A 25,627-nucleotide genomic window follows, 5' to 3' on the forward strand; every position below is an offset into this window, starting at 1 on the left:
GCAACAATTGGAAAGGTAAAACATCTAACACCCGTGGTCTAGTTTGTAATTAGAATTGGTCTTGTTATTGATTTATAAGCTCTTAAGCATTTGTTCCATTGATTTACTTAGAATGACAGGCTGTCCTAAACGACGGAGAGACACGGCTGTCTTTTTAAGTGAAATTATAATTTTGTCTTTGTGTTATTAAAAAATAATATTTTTATCCAAAATTATAATTTTATTATCAAGGTAAGACTAAAATTATAATTTAACCCAATAAAATGACTACTTCTTCCCACATTTTTAAGTAGTTTATGCTTATATACTTAATTTAAATCTTAAATTCTAAATTTTAAACTACAAACCTAATACCTAATACCTTTGATCATAAACGTGACAGAAATAAATAATAAAAATAGAAAGAATAAAAAAAAAACATGACAAGGAGGCCAGCTAATAGGGCAATTAAAGTTGCCTCATTTGAGATGAACATCATGACCTATTAGCTAATCAAGGTGGCGTCATTTCATACGAAAACGAACTATCCGTGTCAAGGAGGCCAGCTAATAGGGCAATTAAAGTTGCGTCATTTGAGATGAACTATTACCAATCAAGGTGGCGTCATTTTATACGAGAACGAACTGTATATGTCAGCTACGACATCAGTTTGGCTTGGCTTCCAAATTCGGAAATCAAATCAGGAAACAAACGCACCGCGGAACGCGCATCCACACAAACTGTTGTGTGTCTCGTGTTATTTTAAAAATCAAAAACTAAAAATAACTTTAAAAACAATAAAGAAAATGCAATCCGGTAGACTTTGAACAAGTCCAAATCTCAGTTAGAGCCTGGAAAGATAAGAGGCTTTGAACAAGTCGAGGCAGGACTCGGTGAAAAGACCGCTATTCCAAAACTTATGATAGTATTCCTGGTAAGTGAATCTCTTATAAACCGCGGGGTGGTTCTCATCGATCAACTCTGAAGTGGGACCAATCACAGCGTCCGGAGATGGGCAGTAGAACGTCGGAATTGAAATTCGTTCCTTCTTCTCGTTCATCAAAGCTCGATGCAGCACGCTTTTGTAACGATCATTGCTCAGAACCTAATGTCATTTTTAATGCAAATTAATTAACAACTAGAAAGAATCATAGATAAATACAAATATTTTATATATATATATATAAGTAGTTGGACCTGCATTTGATCTCCGATGTTAACGATGAATGTGTTGGGAATAGGATTTACGGCGACCCATTTTCCTTGCTGGAGGACCTGCAAGCCGGGGATGTCATCTTGAAGAAGGATTGTAATTAAGTTTGGATCCGTATGGCTCGGCAACCCGTAAGTAAGCTCCGGTTGGGGACATGGAGGGTAATAATTCATAGCCATGTGCTGGGCATGCTTGCCCAATTGGTTACTTATTTGATCTCCAGGCAGGCCCAGGCTCTCCGATATGGCTTCAAGCAGCCTCAGAACCAGTCCCCTCACGCTGCTGCAATACTCGGCTACCTCCTCCCTATAAACCAATTGGTTACTTATGTGGTTGTAATTGGTTAAGAACTAGTATAAATATATGTGTTTAGTTTGTTAGTTTCATTCATTCAAGTGAGTGTGATAATTCATTAGTGAAGAGTTCAAGTAAAAGCCAGAAGTGTTCTACCAAATATTACAATATTTTGTTATATAAAAATTGGTAGTAATTTAATAATATAAAGTATGCTCTGTACTTGCCAGTACAGTGGCAAGTATAGATAAGGTATGAGTTGACGAACTATTTGATGATATAAAGTATACTCACTATTTATTATTAAATTTTTATAAAATTTTTCTTTGAGTGATAAATTTGACTTAGTATGAGAGTTTCTTTTATTATAAATTAGATTTGACAACAATAAATTTTTATTGTCTCTTCACAATTACAATGCATAAATGTGATGTGGCACCAACTGAAATTACTAGAATACCCCTACGCGCTGATAGTCTCACCTGCCACTTGGATCACCTGAGAGACCGACACGTGGCAAGTCAACACTCCGAAGCGGAGCCCAGAAAATCCGGGCCGAACCGCAAGACCTGTTTCAACTTGACCGGGATTCTCGGGAGTCGTGCCTGCTCATCTCGAGTACCCCAAAACGGGTTCGCTTATAAAAGACAAGGACTCTCGTCAGGTATATTCAAGCTCTACAGCTCTCTCATTCACTACTACTTGCATTTATTCTACTGATTTGAGCGTCAGAGTCCACTCCGGGGGATCCAAGCCCCGGCACTCCATTGTCTTGCAAGTTCTACACCAGAGGTCCGACATCCCCAAGTCCAAGGTTCCATTCCCGAGGTTCAGTCACAGAGGTGGCACGTGGTGGTCGATCCCGAAAACCATCATCATTTGGCGCCCACCGTGGGGCCGACGTCCATACTCGCTAGCCTCTTCATTCCCTACCTCGCGCTTTGGACTTCAACTCCTCACCTCGGACCTCGGTCTTTCCACGAGTGTCAAACGACTTTCGCTCCTTGTCATAACTAACCACATGGCTCCCCGAAGAGACGTGACTCGCAGCCAGGTCGGAGCCAATCTAGAAGCCCCGCAACAAGGAGAGAATCCACCACCTCCAGCCAATCCCATGCCGGAGGACCGACTCACCAGGTTGGAAAACCAGGTCCAACAGCTAACTGAGTTGTTGACTGGTTATCTACACCAGACTGAACAGCATCGTTCGCATGTGCCCTCTCAGCGGGCGGAGCATCAGTCACCTCCTCCTGCTCGAGAGCCTTGTTAATCTCGCCAGACGGGTCAGGAAATCCACTCATCTGAGGCGGCAGGATCCACTTCTGCCCCCTCGCGAGAAAGAGGGACTTCGCAGGAGAGACGATTGCGTTTCCTAGATAAGCAAGTCCAGGAACTCAAGAAGGGAAAGGAAGAGCTACTCCACCTCGGCTCTAACCAACCCTTGAGTAAGGACATCATGGCAGAGGTTCCACCGGAAAGGTTTCGTATCCCCTCCATCAAGCTCTATGACGGAAGCACAGATCCCTATGACCACGTCGAGCTTTTCTCCTCTCACATGCTGGTGCAATCGGGGTCAGACGCGATGTGGTGCCAGACATTTTCGGCCACTTTGGGAGGACATGCCCGGACCTGGTACTCCTGCCTTCCCCATCGTTCCATCAACCGCTGGGAAGAGCTGAAGACCTGTTTCTTAGCCCATTACGCTCCCTTGAAGCACCACCGAAAGTCTTCCATGGCTCTGGTGAACATCAAGCAGAACCAGGGTGAATCCCTAAGGGATTTCGTGGCTAAGTTCAACGAAGAGGCATTAAGTACCGATGAGTTTGACCAGCAAATCGCAATGGTGGCTTTTCAGAATGGCTTGAGAGTTGGGCCATTTGCTCAGTCCTTAACCAAGACTCCACCTCGTACTTTCACAGAGGCCTTAGCCCGGGCTAATAAGTACATCAACGCCGAAGAGGTGATGAAGGTGAAGCGGGCGGAACAACCTGACAGGAAAGAAAGAGAAAAGGAGAAGAAAAAGCCGGCGCCAGAGCAGAAGACGGACTATCGCCCCTCCCGAGCTCCCGATCGCCTGGGTTTTGGGGGTGCACGTGGAAGCCTAGTGAATTACACTCCCCTCAATACAAGTCGAGCAGAGATTCTCCTGGCATTGGAGGATAAGAATTATTTACGGCGTCCTCCACCGCTGAAATCTCCACCCAACACTCGAAGCAAAAAAAAGTATTGCCGTTTTCACCGCGACCACGGCCATGATACTAAGGATTGCATCCAACTGAAAGAAGAAATACAAGAGCTTATCAACCGAGGATACCTCCGGGATTTCGTGGGTCGAGGAGGTACGAGCTCGGGCAGGGTAGAATCCAAGTCGGAGCATCGAGGGAGGTCTCCTACTCGAGATCGCTTTCGAGAGCGAAGCCGAACACCGCCCCGGAGAGAAGGAAAGCAGCCCGCCAAGGAGGGGGGACAGAAGTTTATCTTGTACACGCTGGCGGCAGGGACAGTTCCAGGGTCCCACTCAACTGCTCCCAAGAGCACGGTAAAGGAAGGGGTGGTCATCACTTTCTCTGAGGAGGATCTTCCGAGTTATCCCAACTATTCGGACCCTCTGGTGATCACTGCTCAAGTGGGAGAGTGGGAGATGAGGCGAATCCTCGTGGATCCAGGTAGCTCTTTAGAGATTCTCTACAATAGGGCATTCCTAGGGATGGGGTTCACGCTCGATCAGCTAAGGCCAGTCCGTGTCCCATTGGTGGGTTTTGATGGAATGGTGATCCATTCTGAAGGTTTGATCCGGTTGCCCCTGACGGTTAGTAGTGGTCCTCATAAATCCCGGGTGACGTTGGATTTTTTGGTGGCAGATGTGCCCTCGGCGTACAATATGATCCTTGGTAGGTCTGGGCTTAATGCTCTGAGGGCAATACCGAGTACGTATCACATGGTGTTGAAATTCCCTACTTCGAGAGGGATTGACAAGGTAAGAGGAGACCAGCGGCAGGCTAGGGAATGCTACGTGGCCTCCTTGAGTGCCACTGTGGCCAAGGGGTCAGAGTTAGACTCAGGACCGAATCAGGAGGCGGTCCCTCAAGCTGGTCAGGGCCAGATGGAGACGGAACATGTGAGAGACCCAAGTATAAGAGCAGGTCAGAGGTCAGTAAGGGAGGAGGGATAGAATTCCGCTGCCCCTCCCACTGTGGTTACTAGTTTCATCTTGGAAGGTCCAGAAGAGCCTAAGACTTCAGAGCCGGTGGATGAGCTCGAGGAAGTCCCACTGGGGGAAGAGCTCGATCGGACAGTGCGAATCAGTGCCAAGTTACAGGAGCCCTTGAGGTCCGAGATCCTTTCACTCCTGCGCCGATATCAAGATGTGTTTGCATAGTCTACCCTGGATATGCCGGGGATAGACCCAGCGATCATGACACATCGCTTGGGGCTCTACCCGGATTGTGTGCCGGTAAGACAAAGGAAGAGGAAGTTTGCCCCGGAGCGAGCTAAAGCTATAGAGGCGGAGGTGGAAAAGCTTATGGAGGCTAATCATATTAGGGAAGTCAACTACCCAGAGTGGTTAGCCAACGTGGTTCTTGTCTCCAAGGGATCGGGAAAATGGAGGCTTTGTATTGATTTTAAAGATCTTAACAAGGCTTGCCCGAAAGACAGTTACCCTCTGCCTAGGATTGATGTGTTGATTGACGAAACAACGGGGTGTTAGCTAATGAGTTTCCTAGATGCATTCCAGGGGTACCACCAAATCCCACTACACCCTGAAGATCAGGAAAAGACCGCCTTCATCACGGATAAGGCTACCTATTGTTACCGAGTTATGCCCTTCGGGCTGAAGAACGCTGGAGCTACATATCAAAGGTTGGTAAACAAACTGTTCAAAGCTCAACTCGGTCGAAACATGGAGGCTTACGTGGATGACATGTTAGTCAAGAGTCTATTGGCTGAACAGCATCCGGACGACTTGGAGGAGTGCCTCAGAACCTTACGCCAGTATCAAATGAAGCTCAACTCGGTCAAGTGTGCCTTCGGGGTTACAGCTGGTAAATTCTTGGGGTTCATGGTGCATTACCAGGGAATTGAGGCTAACCCCTCGAAGATAAAGGCCATACTCGAGATGCCTCCCCCTCGAAGTATCAAGGAGGTGCAGAGGCTAACTGGGAGGATAGCAGCATTAGAGAGGTTCTTGTCAAGATCTGCGGAAAGACAATTGCCATTCTTTAAGGCCTTGACTCGAGTCCAGAATTTTGCATGGACAGAGGAATGCCAGGAGGCATTTGAGCAGCTGAAACAGTGTCTAGTCTCCCCCCAGTCCTGGCAAAACCACAGCCGGGAGAGTCACTATATATTTATCTGGCTGCCTCGGATGAGGCTGTCAGTTCGGTTTTGGTACGGGAGGAGGACAAAATCCAAAAGCCGATCTATTATGTGAGCAAAAGGTTGGCCGGAGCTGAGATTCGTTACACTCCAACAGAAAAGTTGGCCTATGCCCTAGTCATCTCCACTCAAAAGTTGAGGCCTTACTTTGAGGCACACCACATTATCATCCTATCAAGTTAGCCGCTGAGGCATGTGCTGGGAAAGCCGAACTTGTCGGGGAGGATGCTCAAATGGGCAGTAGAGCTGAGTGCTTTCGACATCGACTATCGACCTCGGTCGGCCATCAAGGCGCAGGCTCTTGCCGACTTCATCGTGGAGGGTACCCTACCAGAGGAAGCAGACGAGGGGATTTCCCAAACTTGGACTCTCTCTGTGGATGGCAGCTCCAGTGTCAGAGGCAGTGGCGCTGGATTACTACTCCACGGCCCCGATGGCCAGGCTTGGCCGTATGCCCTCCACTTCGAGTTCAATGCCTCTAACAATGAGGCCGAGTATGAGGCGTTCATTGTCGGGCTCAGACTAGCGGAACAGATGGGAGTCAGGGATCTGGAGGTATATTCTGACTCGAATTTAATTGTGCAGCAGGTTGACTGCACTCCCACCCTGCAATTAAAACACAAAACAAAACACAATAAAAATTTTATATTTTTTTCTTTATTTAGGTGAGAGGTTTATACTTGTCAGTGTACGAGTGCAGTTGTAGTTCAAATTTAAATTTATATTTTCTGAATGAGTCTAGGTCATCCACTGATAGATTTATTTATGGCAAAATAAAAAAGAATGTCACACACAAGCACACACGCATTTGGACAAATTAGCAACAAGATTTTTTTATGATTTTTTAAACAACAGATACTAGGAAATAAATTAAGGCAGTAATTGAAATAAATACTTAAAGTGAGAATATAAAATTGGATAGTACTTGAGTTAAGACAATTTCAGTGCCAACCCGTTGATTCCCAAATTTTAGCATAAAAGATTAGCAACATTAATTTAATTTCAAATATGAGGGTTTGTTATTAAATGCAATTAGAGATGATGATAGTTCTAGTTTAAGCAATCCCCATACATGATATGCGAGATTCTAATTTAAGCAACTACCATAAGTCCAATTGCAATTAATACACAAAACAACTAAATTAATCATCCGGGTTTGGGTATGATAGCGTTTCCAGTTCTAGTAACTCTCATACATGGCATGAAAGCTCTAAGCTAGGCTTACGCTCCAATTCAAACCTAGTGATTTTTCAATAATTAATACAGACTCATATTGAAATTTAAATTAATGTTACTCATTTAAAGCGCAGCTTTCTTTGGGAATCATTGGCGTTGGACATTGTCCTTGCCTTAACCCAAGATTAGATTTAGCTACTCATTTTCATTAATTAATTGACAGGAATTAAAATAGCAAAAACTAACCGGCCATTTAGGCGGTGAACATTTAAATAACAGGAATTAAAATTACAGAAATTTAAAGGCATAAACTAACCGGCCATTTAGGCGGTGAATAATTAAATGACAAGAATTAAAATTGCAGAAATTTAAAGGCACAAATTAACCGGCCATTTAGGCGGTGAATAATAAAGTAATAATAAATGACATAAGAATTTAAAAGAAAAAATGAAGGAAGTAAGATCACAAGAGAGAATACTAAAGAAAAGGGGAAAGAACAAGAACAATTCTCAAAGAGAGAATTATAAGGAAACAACTAAACTTTGATTCAAGAATAATAATCACACTTACAAATGCAATCAAGTGAGCTATTTATAGGCCACAAGATGCAATACAAACCACACAATTTCAATTATTCAATTAGATATAATTATATCTAATGGGCACTCACACACTTAAAGTTAAATGGATTTTAGCTATAATACACACCTAATATTAAATGGATTTTAGCTAAAATACATACTTAATAAAGCACTCATAAAGTTAAATGAATTTTAGCTATAATATCCACCTAATAGTTAAATGGATTTTAGCTAAAAAACACACCTAATAAAGCTCTCACATAAAAAATAAAAATAGATTTCTATAAATTGGTTTTTTAATCTTCATTAGGATTAAAAATAATCCTTGGGACTTCTCCAAATAATATCTTCCATGGGTTGCTCAAATTGGGCCTTAATTCTTCATGGGCTTGAATTCTTCATGGACTTTAATTTTTCATAGGCTTGATTTCTTCATGGGTTTGATTTCTTCATGGATTTGAATTCTTTATGGACTTGAATTCTTCATGCCTAAAAAAAAATAATTTAATGTTATTAATAAATTATATATTATATATGTATTACACATGGCACATATATATATTAGATTATATTATATATATATTACATGCAAGCATATAATGATGTATATGTATTTTATATATTATTATTATTATTAAATTTTATTTTAAAATTTCATTTCATTCATTTTTCAATTTAAACTTGCATATAACCATAAAATATATATTAATATCTAATTTAAACCATTTTTAAGATCAAAAGAAGGGTATAATTATAACAAAATTTTTACAAAATTAACCACTAATTATACCCCCCAACTTAAACATTGCTAGTCTCTTAGCAATCAGATTATACACCTGCCAAACTTTATTCACAATAACTGTATGAATGTAAAAATTTAAAATTTGAAACCAAAATGCATAAAATCGAATAAGTAATTTAGCATTCTAAATCAGATTTTTGGTTAAAGGTCATACAATCTCAGGAATGAAAATTAGAATAACCAACACACAGACTTACTCCCTCGAAGTTTTGACTTCAAATCTCACTATAGATTTTCTCTCCAATAAAAAGGATTCCTCAGGTGTACACACAAGGGGTGCACCGTTATAAGAGTAAATGCAGAACAAGTTCAAAACTCGGTGCCATCCCAATACAAGGAACGTATTTTCATGAAAGAACAAGGAAATTGACATAGCTTCATGATTGGAATAATGCTCTAGATGAGTAACTTCTGAATTTAAACATGATTCCCTACTCCAAACTCGAATTCTGAGATCACATGATTTATAGCATCAAAAGGGACCAGACTGGGTTGTAATGGGGCTATAAGGTTAATACGGGTTGTCAAAGAAAAGGTAGAGTGTGCAAAGGGTGTGTTGGGATTTTTTATTTATTTATTTATTTTTTTTTAGCATTTATTTTGAAACAATTATGCTGAATAGCTAAGAGAATTTGCCCCCTTTTTTTCACTTCTTTTTTTCTTCTTTTTGTTTTCTCTTTTTTTTTCTTTTTCTCTTTAAATATGAAAATAGATAAATAGACTAATTCCCAAAATCACACTAGGTTGGATAAAATTCATATGGTTATGTGTTAAACGAGGGTAACGAAAGAAATTGTACTACAAATGGCTCAAATGGGATAGCAAGTGAGGTTAATGTAAAAAAAGAAAAAAAAGTTAGTAGGCCCAAAATGAAAGAAATTGATCCCCCTATCATGCTTCTACAAAAAGATGATACTCAGTCATCTAATTCAGAGTTTGAAACCAGTCAAACTTATCCGTTATCATACTAGACATTCAAAGCGAATTGATGTTTTGAAGCCATTGAAAAGATAAGATAAACAATAAAGCATATTTAGAGTAAGTGTTATTTCACTCAGAATTAACGGTTATTAGGCTCAAACACTCACTTGACTAATAGTCTCCACTTCTATTGAGAGATCATACAGTGTACTAATCAGCTAATTACTGTTACCTTTGACTTTATGACCGATAACCAATTTCTAAATTTTGAATCCCTGATGCATGCAAATTACTTATTCTAATGCATATATGTTTTCAAATAAGAAATCAATGCATTCATGTTTCATATTGCAAACTTAATCGGCTATCAGTGCATAACTTCAAAACTTTAGGAATAGCGTTATTTAAAACACAATTTTTTTTTATTTTTTTTTAATAAGAGCAGAAAAAGATAATCAATTCACACAAGATTACAAACTAGCAATAGCAAACTCACAGTTAAATATGAACTAGATAATTCATAACTAGACCTTACACCCCCCAACTTGAATTGCAGTAATAAATTAGGGTTGTTAGGAATACCTGTAATTCCACAAGTCCATAGATTTGCTGTGAACTGCTAAAACTTAAACAACAAATGAGCACACCATATATATATATTTATATTTTCACACCAAAATAAAAATTTCATGCAAGTCATAAGATAAGCAAAATGCGTCTCAAGAGTACAAAAAGTACTCCTTACTTAGCCATCTTATCAAAGACTTTGCTAACAACATTCCACAGTTTTGTTTTTTTTTGTTTTTTGTTTTTAAAGAACACAACCAAGAAAAATCCTGCAAGTTGTACAATAACTAAATGCGTCTCAAGAGTACAAAAAGTACTCCTTACTCAGCCATCTTAATAAAGAGCATTTCTCACAGTGATAAATCTAAATTAATCGGACCCCTTTGGTGCTTGTTACTAATTGCCTTAGACCAGTCTATCCGAGGCTCATGAGGATCATACTGTGGAACATAAGCGTGTAATTTCTCTAGCAGCTTATCAATGGTGGATGCAGAAATAAGAATCTTTCTTGCTGAACGAGAAATGAACTGTTGGTCCACAGCCTGATCAAGAAAAGAGAGTAACCCATCGAAAAAATGGTTAACATTTAAAAGTCCAATGGGTTTGGTATGGAGATTACTCTTGGCCCAGGAGATTATACAAAAGATTTCTTCAAGTGTTCCAAAACCTCCTGGTAAAGCAATGAAGGCATCTGACTGATAAATCTTACAAGCCATGCGCTCAGACATAGAAGTCGTTTCTAAAAGTTGACCGCGTGTAATCCCAGAAATATGTGGTTCAGCTAAAGGGATTGGCATTACACCTACCACAGATGAATTTCCAAGATGTACAGCTTGTGAAACATAACCATTCAATCCACGACTTCCCCCTCCATATACCAAATTAATTTTTTTCTCTCCTAATTTTTTACCAAGTTCGCTCGCTGCAAGTGCGTAACAAATATCACGCCCAAGTTGAGAGCCACAAAGTACACATATGGTATTGATTCGACGAACTAACTGGCCTTCCATATTTGTTCCTTTTGTATGTCCTGAAAAGAAGTTTGGCGATCAAAAGTAGCTATACAACAATTCAACAAGAAATAAATACAAACAAAAATCATGCGTATGTATAAGTAGTTGTGATTGTGGCTCACATCTTCCTCTGGTTTTACGTCCAGAAACAGCTTAAACACTTTCTATGAAGTGGGAATAAGCTTCCCATCTAATTTTCTTATAGATTGGCAAACATGGTCGTTTTTAGTCAGATTCCCAAGACTATAGCGTTGGTGGTCACTTCTGAACTGGGTCCATAAAGCAAGAAGTTCTCTTTGCACTATTCCACATGGATGCGTCTCAAGAGTCAATCGGATATCATCCAAAGACTCCTTATTCAGTCCATCCTTTATGAAATTAATTTTATCTTCTCGATTTATGGACGTAAACCCCACAGATTTGCATCATGTGTTACAGGTCCATCGAGCACATTTGTAACAACCATTCACTCTTTTTGCTCTTCTTTTCTTCACAAAACTAATCTTCCCTAAGCCTGGAAAATGCTTAAAACTAGGTGAAGTTTCACCAGCTAATCGAACTTTTGCTTCGATCAGCCAACGAATATCTTCAGGGATGTTATTACGCATCAACAGCCAAAGTCTTTCACACCTAGCAGCATAAATTTTTTTCAAATCATTCTGCGGGAGAGATGGATAATACTTGTGAATTTTTGAGAGATAAAGATCCATTTTTTTTTAAAAAAAAAAACTATACTAAGAAGAAAGTAAAGAACTATAAACTTTACAAAAGGGATGAGAGTACCTGATCGGAGAATAACACAAAGGAGAGTAGGCTGAGCTCAAGAAGAGTGGCTTGCCTCATACAGATATGGAGTCTCTTATAGAGCAATGGGCATCACTATTCTACACACGGCTCGAGGTATGCCATTAATTGCACTGTCAGGTTTGGCGTCCTCTAGCGTCTCATTTTTCAACATTTGGCAGTGTGCCTCTTTCTTTAGGGCAATGTGATTGCACTGCCCGAGAAAAATGACTACTACCAGCGTCAATTCTGTCTCCCTCTTCTCTTTATTTTTTTTAATTTTATTATTATTATTATTATTATTATTATTTAGGGGCCCTATAAAATCATATATACCACACAAGACAATATTATCAAGTCGACCAAAATTATTTGCACAACGGATCAATTTCAAACACCAATAAATCAATTCTTAAGTACACCTTACCCCTCAACTTGAATTGCGTATTATCTTCAATTGGCAATAAAAGGATAAAAGATAGGCATACTTGACGGTCTTCAATGCATGAACTTGTATGCAAGAATTTTATTTAGACTGCACATAGAGAAACACTATTTAAGTAATGCAGAAAAGAAACAACTTATATGTGTATATATACTTCTAAAAAAAAAATTATTATATTTTTATTTTATTATTTTTCTTATAGTTTTTTTTTTTTTTTTTTTTTTTTTTTCCAGTTAAGGATCAAATGAGTGGTTGCCCACCTAATCGTATAATATCTCCCATTCACTACACCACTTTTAAAGTTATTTTCAAAATTATGTAAATTGATTTTTCTCATGAATGCACATACATATTTTGAAAATATATCATCTGACGGTGTTGGTTTTATTACATCAGAGTACGATACATTAATTTGCATAAACACCTTACACATGTTTAGTTTAATTTGATCCCCAATAATATCGACTAGCCTAAAAGATAGAAATTTAGGCTTAAATGTGGATAAACTTGTAACACTCCGTGTTACCAGTGTTAGAAAAATGAAAGGAAAGCCGAAGAAGGCCCTTGAGATGGAAGGGTTTAGGCTGGTATCATAATACCGAGGCAGGGGTATTTTGGTAATTTGGGCAGTAAGACCCGATAAGAGGTTGGGTATAGACCTTGGGTATTGCCCAGTGCTGGGAGTAAGAATTTTAGCTACATTTAATAGGCCCTTGAATGGTGTGAGAAGCCAAGGGTGGTTGTGAGCAGCGGGGTAGCAATAAAAATGGCCGAATCGACTACAGGGAAGGCCCCGGGACTCGGATGATCGGGAATAAAGGCATGGGACGAGTGAGCGTCCCGAGATATGAATTTTGGTGTCAAGAGAAATTGGACTGGAGACAGTTTTCGGTATCGCTATAATACGGCAAAAAATACCGAATGGGCCGCAGGTTTTTCCGATAGCCTCCGACAAAGTGCTGGAACCTGAAAGGTGGTCAGGTGTTGTGAGGCTTGCATGATGGAAGCGGCTCTGGTATGGACAGAAGTCCCAGCTAGGTGCCGGGATGAATCTGACCTTAAAGTGAAAGGTTAGAAATTAATTTTGGTAAATAAATCAAGCAAGGGAGTCTTAATGGTGATTTTGACAAGGTTTTGGTCATGGGAGACATGCATGTATATATGTGCATGTGTAAAGTGTTGTGCATAAGTGTATCTATGGGCATGAGTATTGTGTAGATATTTTGAGAAAATATGAGTGATTAAAGAAATTTTAAAGGAAAAAGATTATTAGTCACTCAAGCATTTAATGAGGCAATGATGGTGGCTTTTCTTTAATTCCAAAAGAAAATATTTATGTCTCTCACCATTAATGAAGGCCTTTATGATGTTGGAAGAGAAAAGAAAATTAATTGGAAAAGAAAAATTGTGTCTTGAGATGGAAGACATGATCCAATGGCCAAGATTAAGGATTGGAGGCCAAGTAGGTGTCTAGTGATGACACTTGGCATAGTCTTGGGAAGAAAGATCATGTATGTATGTGTATGTGCATGGGTGGAGCCATACATGATCATATATATGTGGATGTTGGGAGAAGATAAAGTGAATTAAGATAATTCAAAAAGGAAAGTAAAGTGGTCTTTCAAGCATTTATTAAGGGCAATCATTATGTCGCCTAAAAGAAAAATGCAAAAAGAAAAGAAAATGGTCAAGCATTTATGAGTGAAAATGAGGGATTAATTTAAAGAGATATTATGTGATTTTAGTCACTCAAGCCATTAAAGAGTGTGATGATGGTGTTGGGAGGCTTGACTTTCAAGATATATATGCATACATATATATGTGGTGTGTTATGTAAATGGAAGAATAAGGATTTTAATGAGAGGTGGGGATTAATTCTCCCATTTCAAGAGAGATCCAAAGGTTCATATTAAACCTTGGAGGTTAGGAGAAAGGTGTAAGATATATATATGAGAGAGGCATAGGGATGGGAGAGTTCTCCCATTCAAGTGAAAGAAGAAGAGAGGAAGAAGAAGAAAAATGAGAAGAAGAAGAAGTCCAAGAAGTCTAGAGGTAAAGGTTATATAATCTTCTTGTATTTCTCATTTTTTTAAGGATCTCTTTACGATCCTAGGCTTGTTTTTCATGAAGGAGTTCGAGGAAATTAAGGGAAGTGATTTTGGAGGCTTGAAGTTGTTGGAAACTTGAAGATCCATGGAGTATTGAGGTAAGGGGAAAGCCCCAAGTGGATGGTGGCTAGCAAGACCCTTGTATGCATTTTAACATTTTTGTGCTTGCTTTGCATATGCTTGTGTGTATGAGACTCATGGCCATGAAGTTGTGTGTTGGGGTGGGTATGTTGAAGCCTTTAACCTTAATGGTTGAGGTATTGGAACCCTAGGCACTTGCATATGGCATTGGCATCTATATTGTTAATTTTCATACTTTATGTTATTGCACCCTTACTGAGCTCTTGGAGCTCATGAGGTTTATTTTGACCTCTTGTAGGTATTGAAGCATACTATGGAAGGGTTTGGCAAGAGAAAGAGGCTTGAGCATGAAGAATTTTGTATATTTTTTCAAATGGTGTAATTTTTTGCCTAATTTGTACATGCCTTTTGTAAGGGTTTCTTTAAGCCCAAATGGTACATTTTGATGTGTATATATGGAAAGAAAAATTTGGAGAATTTGGGCATTTTTTGGGTGTTGGAAAATTATAAAATTCAAAAAAAGAGGTTGTTGGACTTTTCTGGAGCAGGCAGGCCGGGGCGGTAGCAGGGGGCGCGCGGCCGGCCCGCGTGCCCGCTGCTGGGGCCAGCCCGCACGGCCGCGGGCTGCGGCCGCCCCAAGCAGCATGCGGTCGGGCCCAGCCGGCCGTGGGGCCCGTGCGGAAAAAAAAAAGGGAAAAAATTCTAAAATTAGGGGAATAAAAGGGGGAATAATAGGGCCTAATTTTGGGAGATTTTGGGCTATAGAAAAATTTATAAAATTCCCCGAAGGAGTCTCCGAGTGATGAAATGTTGGAAATTTGGAGGATTTTCTGAGTTTGAGTTTCCCCTTAGTCTAGCCCGGTGTTAAGAAGCATCCTGAGGCCCTTAAGCGGTGTAGCGGGTTATTTCTTCGTTCATAAGAAACTCGCAGGGTCCTAGGGTGTTTATGGATCCTGGGTAAGCGAAGGGCTAGACGAAGCCTAGTTCCCACCTAGGGCGTTTCGTCACGAAACATAGTCTACCCTTCAAATTCGAGCTTTGGGGCGAGGAATCCAGGAGATTATCGTCGGTAACACCCGCGAGTGGGAACGGGGCGTTACAAAACTTATGACATCTTCACATTTTGGCTCTCGGATTTTATCCTCTCCTTCCTCCCAGGTTTCTTCTTTTCTCACATCATTTTGGTCTTTTTCTTCCTCCAAGGCTTCATTGACATCTACCTCACTATGATCAACCACTCTCTCTTCTTGCACCAAAGGGTGTACTGTCCTAGGGGCATCAAGTTTCTCAATTATTTCTCCATTCCTTAAGACAGTCACTCCTATGTCCTGCTCCTGACTTTCACTTTTGATGATGGGTTTTATTAATGGGATTTGGAGTGAGTTGGGATGGACAGGCTCTGACATGCTTAAAGTCTGTGTTAGCTGTGTCAATTGGTTCCTAATGTCCTCTGTAACTCTAATGGTATGTTCTTGACATTTGGACATTTGTGTAAAAATTTCCATTTGGCCTTGTATAAATAGATTGAAGGTATCTTCTAATGAACTCCCATGAGGGGGTTGATATGCATCGAATGTAGACCCTTCATTCGTTTGAAATGATTGAGGCTGAGAAAGGAAGTGCTCATGTGGTTGGGCTACAAAATCATTTTCCCATGAGAAATTTGGATGAAAGTGTGAATTAAGGTGATATGCATCAAAGTCCGAATGGTAGTTTTCCTCATGGTTCTAGTAATACATTCCCTCATAGTTGTGTGTGTGTGTGTAATTGGATTGACCATACAATACCTCCTTAAAAGCAGGTATTATAGGGCAGTCATCCGTCGAATGAGTTGAAATTTCACACACAACACACCAAACCTCAATTTCATGGTAAGTGGGTAGCAAATGGATAGTGTCTGGTTGCAAATTAAAAGTGGTTTTCCTAGGAGGGTATAGATAATCCTTAAGAGGTTTAGAAAAATCGGATTCAAAATGATTATTTTCATCATGATAAGTATCTTGTGCAGACAGATTATAGTAGTATTGAAACATAAGTGTAAAGTTGATAATTAAATTGCAGGTAAAGAATCAAAATGATATGAAAATGCTGTTTAAGAATTCTACCTAATCTCAGTCTCATATACAATGCACAAACAAAAATAAAGTAAAAGAGAAACAGAGTTACCGATTTTATCAGGAGATGCTTATTCTTTTATTTTATTTATTTATTTATTTTTTTGTTCTTTTTATTTTTGCCTTAATCTCCCCGGCAACATCGCCAAAATTTGACTACACTCCCACCCTGCAATTAAAACACAAAACAAAACACAATAAAAATTTTATATTTTTTTATTTATTTAGGTGAGAGGTTTATACTCGTCAGTGTACGAGTGCAATTGTAGTCTAAATTTAAATTTATATTTTCTGAATGAGTCCAGGTCGTCCACTGAGAGATTTATTTATGGCAAAATAAAAAGAATGTCACACACAAGCACATACGCATTTGGACAAATTGGCAACAAGATTTTTTTATGGTTTTTTAAACAACAGATACTAGGAAATAAATTAAGGCAATAATTGAAATAAATACTTAAAGTGAGAATATAAAATTGGATAGTACTTGAGTTAAGACAATTTCAGTGCCAACCCGTTGATTCCCAAATTTTAGCATAAAAGATTAGCAACATTAATTTAATTTCAAATATGAGGGTTTGTTATCAAATGCAATTAGAGATGATGATAGTTCTAGTTTAAGCAATCCCCATACATGATATGCGAGATTCTAATTTAAGCAACTACCATAAGTCCAATTGCAATTAATACACAAAACAACTAAATTAATCATCTGGGTTTGGGTATGATAGCGTTTCCAGTTCTAGTAACTCTCATACATGGCATGAAAGCTCTAAGGTAGGCTTACGCTCCAATTCAAACCTAGTGATTTTTCAATAATTAATACAGACTCATATTGAAATTTAAATTAATGTTACTTATTTAAAGCGCAGCTTTCTTTGGGAATCATTGGCGTTAGACATTGTCCTTGCCTTAACCCAAGATTAGATTTAGCTACTCATTTTCATTAATTAATTTACAGGAATTTAAATGACATAATTTAAATAACAGTATTTTAATGACAGGAATTAAAATAGCAAAAACTAACCGGCCATTTAGGCGGTGAACATTTAAATAACAGGAATTAAAATTACAGAAATTTAAAGGCATAAACTAACCGGCCATTTAGGCGGTGAATAATTAAATGACAAGAATTAAAATTGCAGAAATTTAAAGGCACAAATTAACCGGTCATTTAGGCGGTGAATAATAAAGTAATAATAAATGACATAAGAATTTAAAAGAACAAAGGAAGGAAGTAAGATCACAAGAGAGAATACTAAAGAAAAGGGGAAAAAGAACAAGAACAATTCTCAAAGAGAGAATTATAAGGAAACAACTAAACTTTGATTCAAGAATAATAATCACACTTACAAATGCAATCAAGTGAGCTATTTATAGGCCACAAGATGCAATACAAACCCCACAATTTCAATTATTCAATTAGATATAATTATATCTAATGGGCACTCACACACTTAAAGTTAAATGGATTTTAGCTATAATACACACCTAATATTAAATGAATTTTAGCTAAAATACATACTTAATAAAGCACTCATAAAGTTAAATGGATTTTAGCTATAATATCCACCTAATAGTTAAATGAATTTTAGCTAAAAAACACACCTAATAAAGCTCTCACATAAAAAATAAAAATAGATTTCTATAAATTGGTTTTTTAATCTTCATTAGGATTAAAAATAATCCTTGGGCCTTCTCCAAATAATATCTTCCATGGGTTGCTCAAATTGGGCCTTAATTCTTCATGGGCTTGAATTCTTCATGGGTTTGAATTCTTCATAGACTTTAATTTTTCATGGGCTTGATTTCTTCATGGGTTTGATTTCTTCATGGATTTGAATTCTTCATAGATTTGAATTCTTCATGGACTTGAATTCTTCATGCCTAAAAAAAAATAATTTAATGTTATTAATAAATTATATATTATATATATGTATTACACATGGCACATATATATATTAAATTATATTATATATATATATATTACATGCAAGCATATAATGATGTATATGTATTTTATATATTATTATTATTATTAAATTTTACTTTAAAATTTCATTTCATTCATTTTTCAATTTAAACTTGCATATAACCATAAAATATATATTAATATCTAATTTAAACCATTTTTAAGATCAAAAGAAGGGTATAATTATAACAAAATTTTTATAAAATTAACCACTAATCACAGGTCACAGGGGAGTTCGAGGCCCGAGAGGACGTCATGGCCCAATACTTGGCGATAGCCAAGGATCTTATGGCACAATTTCGGATAGTGAAAATCAATCATGTCCCACGGGCACAGAATACAGTGGCGGATGCTCTCTCGAGGATAGCTTCTTCTTCCTTCCCTAGGAATTCCCGAGCTGTTTACATGGAGTCGTTGCCCCAGAGGAGCATAGAGACTGAGGCAGAGCAGCTTTGCGTGGAAGGGGTTGAAAGTTGGATGGATCCCATCGTAGCATATCTGACCAAGGGATGGCTACCCGAGGAGGAACAGGAAAGTCGAAAACTCAAGCGCCAGGCTGTCAAGTTTCTACTGGTGGGATCAGACCTTTATAAGAAATCCTTCACTTAGCCGCTGCTGAAGTGTGTGGGACCGGTCGAGGCCGACTACATCCTAAGGGAAATCCATGAAGGGATTTGCGGCAGTCACATCGGAGCTCGGTCTTTCTCCTAGAAGGCACTTCGGCAGGGGTATTACTGGCCGACAATGATGAGCGACGCTGGGCATTTGGTCCAGACTTGTGAGAGATGCCAAAAAAATTCTAACCTGGTTCACACCCCGGCAGCTGAACTCACCCACCTGGCTTTGCCTTGTCCGTTTGCCAGGTGGGGAGTCGATATCCTCGGGCCTTTTCCACTAGCGGCTGGACAGAACAAATACTTGATAGCAGCCATCGACTACTTCACTAAGTGGGTGGAGGCCGAGCCTATGGCGACTATTACAGGCCGGAGGGTAAAACAATTCCTTTGGAAATCCATCGTCTGCCGGTTTGGTATTCCAAGGGTGCTAATAACTGACAATGGCACCCAATTTGAAGATCGATCAGTGCAAGAATGGTGCCGAGAGTTGGGGATTAAGCAACATTTTACCTCGGTCGCCCATCCTCAAGCTAATGGGCAGGTAGAGCTTACGAACAAGACCATTCTGGAAGGACTCCGAGCTCGGGTTGAGAAGGCAGACGATCAATGGGTAGATGAGCTCCCCAGTATACTATGGTCTTATCGAACCACACCGCGAACGGCTACAGGAGAATGCCCTTTCACATTGTGTTATGGCTCGGAGGCTCTTATCCCTGTCGAGATTGGGGTAAGGAGCTACCGAGTGGAGCATTTCGATCCTGAGATTAATGAGCAAGGGCTAAGGTGCAACTTGGACTTGATGGATGAGCTCCGAGACCTGGCACAAATTCGACAAGCCGCATATAACCGGCGCATTGCTAGGTACTACAATCGACGAGTCCACGCTAGGAGCTTCATGCCAGGAGATCTTGTACTACGACGGTTCGACGTGAGTCATCCTCAGGACATGAATAAACTAACTCCGAATTGGGAAAGACCGTACTGAGTGGTGGAATCCCTAAGTCCGGGGGCATATCGACTAGAAGACATGGAAGGCAAGCCCCTGAAGCATACTTGGAATGTGCAGAACTTAAGGAAGTTTTATCAATGAGCAGGGGAATTCCCTGAATCTCTTTGTACTCTTTTTCTTTATGACTAATGGCAAGGCTTCGTATTCTCTTCATCTAATAGCAATCGTACAAAGGATTATACTTCGTCGAAGAAAAATCCAAAGGTCACGAGCCCTAGGCCGTCCTCAAAAGTGGACTAAGGGCCACGGAAAAACTCTAGCTAACACCCTCCTTCGCTTGGGAGTGGCTAAAATCCAAGGGTCACGAGCCCTAGGCCGTCCTCAAAAGTGGACTAAGGGCCACGGAAAAACTCTGGCTAACACCCTCCTTCGCGTGGGAGTGGCTAAAATCCAAGGGTCACGAGCCCTAGGCCGTCCTCAAAAATGGACTAAGGGCCACGGAAAAACTCTGGCTAACACCCTTCTTCGCATGGGAGTAGCTAAAATCCAAGGGTCACGAGCCCTAGGTTGTCCCCAACAGTGGACTGATGGCCACGAAAAGATTCATTCATGGGTCACGAGCCCTCGGCTGTCCCCCAAAGGTGGACTAATGGCCAAGGAAAAATTACAACACAACACCTTCCTGATTGTTGACTTAGGAAGAACCAAGGGTCAGATTCACCCTCGTTAACTATGGAAGGGATCGAGGTTCAACTAGTCTCAGCCCATATGTTCGCAAGCAAAAGATGAACAGTCAAAATGAAATGGCATTGTATAAAAGCGAGATGGTCCAATACATGATAATAGAGGAAGTACAAAAGGCCCTAGCTAGAAAAAGAAGAAAAGCTCAAGCATCAGGAGGTGCATCATCATCGTCGGCCATCTCCGAGTCCTCCATCCCAGCCACAATCTCCGCAACAGACCGAACATTGGACATGTCCAAGTCTGGATGAGCTTGTAATACCTCAGTCGCATGAGCTTGGAATCCCTTTGTCTAAGCGTCCTGCAGGTTCTTCTGGAGGAACTCCTCTACCTCAGGAAGCTTGATAGGCTCGGCATACTTGTGCTCGTATTGGCGAATGACTGAGTTCGCCCGGGATAGCTTGGAGATCGTCCGAGATAGCTCTGCCTCTAGCTCCTGAATACGTAGGTCTGAAGCCTGCCGCTCGGAGGACAACTCATCCAAGTTCTTCCTGTGGCTCTCCAGTAACTCGTCCCTCTCCTGTAGCTGGGTGTCTAGCTCCAAGGTCTTCTTGGAAGCTTGAGAGAAATGTCCGAAACGAGTGTGACAACCTGCAATGGGCAAGGCAAGTAAGGACAACATAGATGAGACTGGAGGATGTTGATAAAGTATAGGTGATTACCTGGGCCAGATACTTGCACAATGTGGCTTCTATGGCCTCCGAGGACTGCTCGGCCAACACCTGACGATCGGCGGGAGTGGCAAAGTGGTGAATCATACGTCTTGCCACCTGAGTGTTCCGGCTGAGACCACTTGCCTTCACTCCCCAATCGGGAACATGGTCTGAACTGTGGGGAGGAGACTCCGGGGCTGGAATGAGCTCTCTCGAAGGATGGGAAGTCCTCTTCCTCTTAGCACGACTAGGCTCTCCTTCCTCAGTAGGAGGAGCATTCAAGGCAGCCTTTCCCCCCGTAAGAGCTGGGCAGCCCTCGTCCTCCGCGGGTCCCCGTTTGTTCTTCCCCTAGATGAAAGCTGTGCTCACCATCTCAACTGCAAATATGCAAACAAGATATTAAGGGCAAGAAAAACAAGTTAGAAAAGTATGAAAATAGTGAAAAAATGACTACCCAAAGTGACATCAGGCTCGAAGCAAGTGTGAGTGGATAAACCCCCCAGGTACAAGGTGCGATCACATATCAGGACCTGAGAGCTGATAGGGTTCGGCTCCCTCAAGATCTAAATATTATGAAGCTCGTCCTGCGTGATCTTGCGACTACGGACCTTTGAGGGCTGGAAAGCCCACTCAACTGGCACCCCGAAGCTGACCCCTCGGTCTTTCAAGCCAGCAAAGAAAAATCTACTCTTCCATCGTTTTACCGATGTGGGGTTATCGACTACGAACTGATGCTGGTTGAGGGGGGAAAAGGCAAATCGAGGTTCAGTTTTGCTAATGGAAATTACCTTGAACATCCTAAAGAAAAGTTGAGCAGTGGGCTCAATGTCCCGAGCTTGACAGCAGAGAACGAAGGTAGATAGGCACCTCCAGCCATTGGGAGTCAACTGAGAGGGGCATAACCCCACGATAGCGAACACCTCAACTACAGGAGTCGCGAGAGGGAATCTAAGGCCGGCAGCCAAGGCTTGCTCGTAAACGGTGATACATCCATAGGGGGCCTGGTGAGCTTTCAGACCTCGGGGTTCACTATACCAATACTCATCATAAATGAGGTGATATTTTTAGAGGAGGGAAAACAACTCTCTCTTGGTCATGGTAGAATGGTCCGTGGTTAGATCCTCGGGTAAGCCTCCTAAGCTGGGATCACTACTCACATGAGACTCTGAAGTGGGATGAAGTGAAATTCTAGCAGGCCTCCTAAGTTTCCCGGGCTTACGAAGGGGGCCATGGGAGGGGCTGGATAACTCGATATTTGATTCCTCACTACTAGAGCTGGTACTAGAGTTTTCTAAATCAGAGGAAGAAGAGGAAGAAGACATGCTAAAAAACGAACAGAAGTAGTTAAGAGAGGGTCACTGACCAAGAGAGTGAAGGCCGAGGTCAGGTAGGAACAACCACGACTGGGTTTGAGCCTAGGAGAACTCAATAGGCGCGATTTAGCTTGGAAAAATCTCGAGTCACGCCTGCGAAAAAGAAGAGCCAAGGAAATGGGTTAGTCAAGTTGAACCTTGTTTTAAAGATTATTTTGTTATCATTAACAAAGGAAAAGCCCAAGGGTCGGCCATGGCTAACCCAAGGGGACAAAAAATATATATATATATAAAATAATAATAATAATAAATAATAAAAAGAAAAAAAGAGGCAAAAGTCTCAAGGGTCGGCCATAGCCGACCCAAGGACGCCCTTATATCCATATATATATATTATATATATGTATAGAAATTAGATATTAAAAAAAAATACAGAAAGAAGAAGCTGGAGGGGGGGTTGGCCATGGCCGAGCCCCCCGGCCCTGGCCGACCTCGGCCAGGCCGAGCCAAGCGCTCGGCCGTGGCCGAGGAGCTCGACCTCGCCGAGATCTAGCGAGGCCGAGCATGGCCGACCTCGGCCGCTGCCGAGGTCGGGCCAGGCCAGGCCGACCTCAGCCATGGTCGAAGCGGCCTGGCCAAGTCGACCTCGGCCAGGCAGAGGCGCATGGCCGAGGGAAAGTTTAATTTAAAAAAAATAAATAAATAAAAACAAAGAGGGAGCATAATGCAAAAAAATAAACAAATAACAAGTAAGGAAAAATAAAAGCAAATGAGGATGGGAAAGACTAACCTCAAGAAGTTGAATGCTTGTGTTGAAATAATAATTGTGGGGTGGGGCCTTAGGGCTTATATAGAGGGGACCCAAGGGGGAAAAAAATTCAAAACGACAATGTTTCCCTCCAAACGAATTTTTCCCTCCATCCAAAACTCATCCCTATAATTTCAAGGTAGTAAATGAGGTTTTCAGGCACTAATCTCAACTTTAAAAACACTCTCATGCGTCTTGGGAAAAATCAACAGTCAAGTAACCTACTCCTCGACCCAGCATGATTTTCAGCTCGGCTCAAGGAGTGGGGGGCAAGTGATGTGGCACCAACCGAAATTACTAGAATACCCCTACGCGCTGATAGTCTCACCTGCCACTTGGATCACCTGAGAGACCGACACGTGGCAAGTCAACACTCCGAAGCAGAGCCCGGGAAATCCAGGCCGAATCGCAAGACCCGTTCCAACTTGCCAGGGATTCTCGAGAGTCGTGCCCGCTCATCTCGGGTACCCCAAAACGGGTTTGCCTATAAAAGACAAAGACTCTCGTCAGGTATATTCAAACTCTACAGCTCTCTCATTCACTACTACTTGCATTTATTTTACTGATTTGAGCGTCGGAGTCCACCCTGGGGGATCCAAGCCCCGGCCCTCCATTGTCTTGCAGGTTCTACACCCGAGGTCCGACATCCCCAAGTGCGAGGTTCCATTCCCGAGGTTCCGTCGCAGAGGTGGCACGTGGTGGTCGGTCCCAAAAACCATCATCAATATGTATGTCTACCTGAAAGATAGAGGATTTGTTGGCCACTCGTGCACGTAGTCATGGAGAGGGTAACAGTGGAGTCTCAGGAATTCTCTCCAGTTGGACACCTGCTCGGTTTTCACGCTGAAACTCGTGGACAGCCTCGTGGACTTTGAAGGGTCGTCGGAGTAGTTCTTCAACCTCTCGCTTTCAGGCAGCCTGAAGAATTCTCTCGCCATCCGCATCGCCTTTCCGATCGTCGTCTCCGGTACTCCATGGTTCTTAATCTGATCCATATATATATATAATCAGAAAGAGTTAAGGCTAAATTAATTACTTAATTTGCTTGAAATGAAGACAAAAATTAGAAACCTGGAAGAAATCATCTTCTTGGCAGGCTTGACCAATCTGTGCGATTATGTGAGAGCGGCTATGTTGAGACTCGACAGAAAACTTAGGGTTTTTCTTAAGCAATCACAAAATATTTGATGGTCTGAATGGAAACAAACATCCACAGAGTTGGAATCAGAAAATATAAACGCAGAGAAACAAAAAAAAAAAAAAATAAGAACAGTGACACAAGAGTTTTTACCATGGTTCACCTCAAACTGAGGCTACATCCACGTTGAGCTCGAGAGAGAAGAGCTCACTGCACTATGAGATGAAAATCGGATTACACGCTCATAAGTCCTCACAAACAAAAACCCTCAAACAATCAGTAGTTCGAGAACACAAAACTGTCGATCAATCACTTAATACAGATTAAAGGCAAACTTATCGAACCACAAAAAACTATACAGACATGTACATAAAAGAATTCGGGAACAAACCAGAAAGAACCCTACCCAAGAGGCGAGAGCCTTCAACCCGCAAGAACCAACCCGATAGAAAAACCTTTCTGATTTTTCCTTTCGTCTTTTCTGCCTCTCTCTCAGTTCACATCTCGAGGCAGCAATTAAAAGCGATCAAGAGCGGCTGGGATTGCGCCTCAAAAAGGTGTGGATGAATGGACCAAATCAAATCGTGCAAGCACGATTATAATCCCAACAGAAAACGGCAGAGGAGCAGGAGAGCAGGAGATGAACGGGCAATGGCATAATCAGGCGCCAGCTGAGGGTCAGTTGATGGTTGCCACGTGCAGCCATCCAGCAGCTGCCAAATGGCAGCACGCGGTTGCTGCACGTGGCCTTCCAGTCAGCAAAGTGTAACGACACCGTTTGGAGCTTCACAATTAACAAGCTAGGACCGTGGAGATCCTCAAGATCTATGAGTGGAATCGAAGCATCAGCAGTAGTAGTGCTTTGAATGTTTGTGAGATTAGGACGCTCCGAAACGGGTCGAATGTAGTTTAAGGGGACGTGAGTGGCACTGGATGCCAGGTCGCTTACTAGCATCTTCTTCGCACCACCGGCGGTGGACAT

At 41.2% G+C, this 25,627-nt stretch overlaps 1 protein-coding gene across 1 annotated transcript; it reads right to left on the reverse strand.

Annotated features, from left to right (window-relative positions):
- Window positions 1-419: 419 nt before the first annotated feature.
- LOC127813575 (protein DMR6-LIKE OXYGENASE 2-like) lies at window positions 420-25,627 on the reverse strand. Its single transcript, XM_052354605.1, has 5 exons — window positions 25,443-25,627; window positions 24,579-24,636; window positions 24,246-24,493; window positions 1,177-1,498; window positions 420-1,084 (listed from the first exon to the last, which is right to left on the reverse strand). Exons 1-5 carry the CDS (start codon window positions 25,625-25,627, stop codon window positions 824-826), a joined length of 1,074 nt encoding a protein of 357 aa, XP_052210565.1. The 3' UTR covers window positions 420-823.

The sequence above is a fragment of the Diospyros lotus genome, chromosome 11 (genome assembly GCF_014633365.1).
Source record: "Diospyros lotus cultivar Yz01 chromosome 11, ASM1463336v1, whole genome shotgun sequence".
Classification (NCBI taxonomy): Eukaryota; Viridiplantae; Streptophyta; class Magnoliopsida; order Ericales; family Ebenaceae; genus Diospyros; species Diospyros lotus.